We start from the raw sequence: 6658 nt of genomic DNA on the forward strand, positions 1-6658 counted from the left end.
TCAGGGTCTTGAGATTATAGAAAGGCAGCCAGGAAGGCGACAAATGTCGTCTCGGTTTCTAGCCGACACTCCCTCAAGCTCAAGTGATTCAAGGCGTGGTAACTTTGTGATGGGTTCAGCAAAGCACTGTGCGAGTATGGGTGCAAACAAGGCTTGGATTTTGAGATGTTGAAGCTGTTGTAGAACAGGCACTATTAAGGTGAAGTAGTAACAGAAATCAGATGCTTTCACCGTTTTGGGAGAGCGTCCTTCCACTGAGTCAGGAGAATCTGATGCGCTTTCTGGAGCACTGCTTGGAAATATGAGATGTAGGCGGCTGAGGTTTTCACAGAAAGAAATCACTGTGAAGACCTTTTCAGGACACATTCCAAATCGGTCGTTATAAACTTGTGTCGGATCATCGAGGTACTCAGAAGCCATAATAGCTAGATTGTCAGAATGAAAAGAAGCAACTTCTAAATAGTCCTTATCTTCCTCAATGAACTTGTATTGGTTAAACTCCCAAGATTGATGTGTGCATTGGGGTTGGATTGTGTATCTGGCATTCCTGATGTCAGGTCGGTCATGTGGATTGTCATACCATTCAGATCTTAACCCAAACTCTAGTGTTTTGACATGGTGCACATTCCGTGGTAAAATTTCCTCCGTCCAGAGGGACATTGGACAAGATATTCGAGTCAGAAACCAGAGAGACTAGGAGACCGCATTGGAGGAGAGATGATCTCACTGTCAGTAGTGTACTCCTTCAATGAGCCAGATCCTGCTCACTTTCCATATGATAGGTTGACACATTTTATGAAATGTACGATTGTCGACCGACAGAGCTTGCAGACTACTCAAGATTGGATTTGCAGGATTGTGGCTATAAACCAGTAGAGCTGTCCTTTTTTTAGAGTAAACGGTCGACGTTTGTTCAAACTTGAGTCTGTGATTCTCTTCAGCTTCCCTTTTATTGTGAACTAGAAGGTATCCTATAATATGAAGGGTGATTTCATCTGGAAGCCTGGTTAGTCCTGTGGTTGCAGGACCTTGCTGAGATTAGTCTTTTGCTCGTCTTTGGCTCATCTTGATCAATCCTTGCCCTTCGAAGTTTATCAGAACGTAACTTGAGTGAAGGTAATTTGTTTGACCTGACAAAGCTTGATGTCAATTGGGCGTCGATTTTTTCACAGTCCATCTGAGAGTCTTCTGTTTAGTAAATAAAATAATCAAAAGTCCAAGAAAACGGCCGCACAAAGAGGGCTCAGTTTAGCTTAACTAAGCCCCCTAGGGTGAAAGCTTAACATAGTCCCCTGTCAGGTGGTGGGCACAGCGCATTTGGCGCGTCAATGGCGCGCTTGCCCAAGCGTGCCAAATATTTCTGAAAAAACCAAGGGTGGCGCACCCATATGCAAGACTTGGATAATTCAACCGCTAGAGATTGAATCGAGTAAGAGTAAGAATGCATTTCTAAAGTGTTGTTTTGACCGGACACCAAAATGAAGTGTTTCTGACGCGCAGCAAATCTGGAACCTGTAAGCTTTGTTAGCCCCGGCTTTCAGACCCGAGCGACTTTTGGCAATATCTCAAGATCCGTCTCAGCTATTGAGAAATGGAGAGCAGGATGTTGTGTAGTGAACCAGTGCGCATAATCTTTGTGTTGGGAGTTTAGGCATTCATAATTACAAAAAAAGTTTTCATAATGAGGAGGTGGTTTTGGCAAAATGCCCCGGCTGATCTCACACTCAAGATGGGCACCGGCCCCGGTTTTTGGCCGGAGCTCCAACGGATGCTCCGTCGGGTGCGGTTGTTGGAAAGGCCTCTGGAGCCACCCGGTAGCCGGTACTCCGGCCGGTTTGGTAGGCGGATGGGAAGGAGAAAAAAATGTATATCCGTCGGATACTCGACGGATATACACTTTGAATTTGTCTGGCATGTATAGGTGTGTATTCATATAATTGTAGATAACAAGCAATGAAAAGAGGTTAAAAAAATCAAACACTATCTTCCACTTCTTCACTAGTCAATTTCAAAGGGCCAAACACCCGGTACCAATCTTTAACTCACAAAAGCGCCTCCACATGTAAACAAGACAGATTAGTATGCTGAGGGCCAAGAATTCTTTTCGTTTTGTTAAAAACACCCTCTGAAGGACAGCTAGTTGCTGGAATGGCCAGGAAATACATCGCCATGCTGGCCAATCCAGGATAAATGTCGACTCGTTTTGTCCAGAAATCTAAGCCCTTGATGTTGCAAGGTTCGAGCTTGTCAGCTAGGTACTGATTGATCTCTTTGCTAATTGAATGATCTTGTCGAACATCTTGGGCTCCAAAGATTGCATCTTCAAAGTACTGCGAAGTGGATGTAGAACTGTTTGATTTTTTGGTGGTAGTTGGAGGTGGTATTGGTATATCGGCCTCAAATTTCAACGCCTCTTGTTCAAAGATGTATCTGATATCTGAAGTGATGAGGTCATATTGACTAAAAAAAATGCTCGATCCTTTTTGTAAATGAGAAATACAAACAGAGATCAGTACCACTTTAAATTATAAATGCCTGAGAGAAACTTACATGGAAATAATTCAACTTGAGGCGTGAATCCAGAATGGTAGCACAGACTGGTGCAGGTTTGGTAAGCACCTTCCTGAAATAGTCTTCAAGCTTAGATATCATGGATATCAAAGCAGGAATTAATTGATCATGATCGTATTTTTGAGCTACCTATAAGAACAATGTTTCATATTAACAAATTTGAATTGAGGGTGAAAAGCTTATGAAATCAAACTTACAGATTTTAGTCCTTGTAAGACAACGACGTACATTGGCACAACTTGATGCATGGGCGGGAATTTTGACTTGCAAGAAATCTTGGTTGCTTCGCTGAGGGGTTCCAAAAAATCGCACATTTGCTTGACATAGTTCCACTCAATTGGTAAGAGGGAATACTTCTTGAAGTCTTTACCCTTACAGAACTCGTCACATGCTTCTCATAGGCGGAGAAGTCTTCAAAACATGTGATATGACAAGTTCCAACGGGTTGGAACATCCACAATCAGCCGAGTGGCCGTGACAACCGGGCGTTTTGGACGAGCTGGTTCAACTTTATCGATAGTTGGACCTTCTAAGAGATAGTTGAGAGCATCGACATTGGCAGGGTCATTGGTAGCTGGCTCCGAGGAAGTCTGAGGCTGATCTTGAACCATCAAGTTAGCAATTTTGCGTCTCATCTTGACGATACTGGCGAAATGAGAACCACATTGAGGGCTGGACCGGGTGGATGTGACAAGTCCATGGCATCGAGAATAGATTGTCTTGAGATCAACTTGAGCAACATCGGGAGGATCAACTAGGTTGTGAAGAGCCATCTGATTCGAGTGGTCTTCTTTGTCTTTGTCGGAATCAAGGAGTTGCCCGAAAACTTTGAGTCCGTCTTTGGCGGCGAGATTAATCACATGCACGACACACCCATGAACCTGGGTCTGATGATCGAACTCAATGCCATCTGTTTGTCCGATGACTCGACTGATAGCTGCATTTGTCCCAACGTTGTTGGCCGTCATCGCATTGAGCTTGGCCTTAAGATTGTACTTAGTGATCAAGATAATCAACAATAAACCTAGCAAAGTTATCGGCGTTGTGTGCACCTGGGAAATTGGAAAAATGAGCGTCAGTTGATGATAGAAAACAAAATGTAATAAAAATCTCACCTTTGATTTCCGCGATTCCCAGCGTGATGTCCATGAGATCCCAGTTTTCCGTTATAAAGTGACAAGTAAGCGACATAAAGGCAACATTATTTGGAGATGTCCACGCATCTTGGGTGATCGTGATTGATTTGGCTGGTCCCAAGTAAAGTTTCTTGATGTGATCTTTGTAATGATAATATAACTTTCGCATGTGTCTAGCAATGGCGTGACGTTTGACTAACATAACATGAGGATTGCAAAGTGATAACAGGCATTGAAAAGAGGGTTTCTCGACAATAGAAAAGGAGAGATCGTTATCGGCTATAAGATAACAGATACTAGTATTCACGCTGGTGAGGTTGAGTGCGTTCTAAATAGATGATAGATCATCATCAGAAAATGAAAGAAAATCAAGAAAAAGGAAAGAAATAAAAGGGATTTAATATAACAAATAGAAGTAATAAAATGTGAAAGATACGAAAAAGGAATAAACGAAGCGAAAAAGAAATTAAAGAAGTGAAAGATGCGAAAAAGAAATTAAAGAAGTGAAAAAGAAAAGAAAGAAGTGAAAACACTCACCAAATGACCAGTCTTTACTTTCTTGAAAGCAGCTAGGATGTTTCCTTGATCGGGATTGCCATCACGGACACCGTGCTTAGATTCAAGATGGTTTTTCATGGAGGTAGTACTACCCTTTTTATCACAAGACAACTGCTTGCCACATTTGTTTCCGTCGGCCATGACGAAGCGACACTGATTGGTTTCTTGATCTTGTGGTTTTTTAAAGTATTTCCATACGTAGCTTGCTGGAAGTGTGGTGATACTTGTATCTTCCGTCAGATCGGAGGGTTCGGGTTGAGACGTTGAATCAGTATTTGCCCCAGAGACACTACTGGGGGCGGCTTGAGACATCTTAAAATAAGTATAAAGCGGTAATCTTGTGGATTGACCGGGAACAGAGGGAGTCAGAAGGATTCAAGGAGGTGGGGAAGGTAAAGATAAAGTTGAAAGTGAATGGATATTGCAGCTTGAACCCAAATAAAGAAAAAAAAACGTTTACAGGCCTTTTTCGGCTATAGCGGCCGGATAACCGGCGGATAGCCGGTTCGGTTGTTGGATGAAAGATTTTTTTTCAAAAAACCGATCGGATGTTCTCTGATCGGTACGGATAGGACAAAAGCCCGTTGGTTTTGTCTTTGGAACAGGCTGGAGACGCCGGATATCAACCGGTGCCCATCTTGATCTCACACTTCAAATTTCACATTAGCCGTAAGTCCCTCGCTCAAGCCTCGGGCCTTTGGCGCGAGGGACTTTGTTAAGTTTGAGTGTAGAAGGTCTTCTTGGACTAGAGGAAGCCTATAGTATGTTGTTGTTTTGGTCTGTTTAGCTTTCAGGCCAGAGATAGCCCTACGGAGGAGCCCCACTTGGGATTTTTCTGCTATTGGTTGCTCATCTGAGTTGCAAGACCCTTAAAATAGTTCTTGAACAAAAAAAATCTATGGTGGTTATCTTGAATGTGTGGTGATCCTGACTTGAAACAGCTTTTCTCACATCCTCATTTGTGTTTCAGCTTCATCACAGCCTTGATTGCTGTTTTTGAGAAGATTTTTTCATGTTTTTAATGCTTTTTTTGCTTCAGAGGCGCGCTTACACGCCCCCTGCTGTTTGGGCACGTCCCAGACAATGGATTCTGCGCCTGGGTGTGCCTCTCCCTGTCAAATACGTGCCCACCACCTGACCCTACTGAAGAGTCATGAGTTTGGCTTGAATACAGAACAACTATGCAAGAGGTTGACTAAAGGAAAGCCAGAAAAGGACACTGTGAAGGAGACAACTATGATCAGAAGCTACAAGACAGTTTCATCCATCCTTTATACCTTACAGGATCTCCCATGTCAGCCTTATGGTGGCATTTTGTGGAGACTAGCAAAGACGTGGGCATGCCTGCAACAGTTGAACTATGACAGTGATTAACATAAATTGTGAGGACTGTGTGATGAATCCTAAATTTCATTTTCATCAAATTGTAAAACATTCAAAACCATAGATGGGATGGATTGATAGCCAATGTGATCAGAAACACAATTGATAGATAGTGTTTGCCCAAACTATTATGAGCTCTATCTTTTTGATGGTGTGGGTTTTGCCTGAATTAATGTAAAGGTTATTGAGTGATCTGATTGAGATAAGAAAAATTGTTAATTCCTGTCATTTAATTCTTTAATCACCAATCAATTAAGGAATCTTGAAGGCTTGAGTAATATAAGTAAAACTGGAAAATCACTAACAGCCTTGTCATAGAAGCTGTGGGGCCATGAACAATACATAATCCTGTGTTCACATGAATAGTGTTGAACTCTTATATCACACAATGTGCAATAAATTTATTTTTGATGCAGAAACAACTTATCCTTTAGATCATCATCAAATTTTATCTTTACTAAAATTCTCTACTTATTTCATCCATTCACCCTTTGTGACTAGCTACTTCTTCTCATTTCCCTTCTCTTCAAGAGAATTGAAAGAAAAAACATTAGAAATGATTCATACAGTTCAAAGTCAAATTTTTAACTCTAGATTACTCAAAAACCTTGGTAAGAAGCAAAAGGTTTTTATCGAAAATTTTGGAATGAGCATTGCAAGGATTTGTACGGGTAAAAATGATGAATCAACATTAACAATTTGCTTTGATAGAAATACCAACTTTTTTGTAGTTTTTAAATTATGAGAAACAAATGACACTGACATCAGATGAAGCAGTTGAGATAAATGATACATCAAAAGATAAGATGAAAACATCAATATTACTAGGTTTAAATGGGAATAAGATTTGACTACATTTTGTGGTAAACAGCACTGAATTCTGGAAACAAAAGTAGATTGACTATATGATACGATGTAAATATGCCAAACCCTTCACTTCAATTAAAATAATACAATCAATCAATTTTAATGTTTAAAGAAACAAATTTGATTTTTTCACTCATAAATTT

General features: G+C 41.0%; 1 protein-coding gene across 1 annotated transcript; it reads right to left on the bottom strand.

The window, feature by feature from the left end:
* MELLADRAFT_101869 (uncharacterized protein) lies at positions 1–420 on the bottom strand (the record flags this gene model as incomplete). Its single annotated transcript, XM_007404629.1, has 1 exon — positions 1–420. One exon carries the CDS (start codon positions 418–420, stop codon positions 1–3), a length of 420 nt encoding a protein of 139 aa, XP_007404691.1.
* Positions 421–6658: the final 6238 nt, after the last annotated feature.

Source organism: Melampsora larici-populina, assembly GCF_000204055.1.
Source record: "Melampsora larici-populina 98AG31 unplaced genomic scaffold MELLAscaffold_2, whole genome shotgun sequence".
NCBI classification, from domain to species: Eukaryota; Fungi; Basidiomycota; class Pucciniomycetes; order Pucciniales; family Melampsoraceae; genus Melampsora; species Melampsora laricis-populina.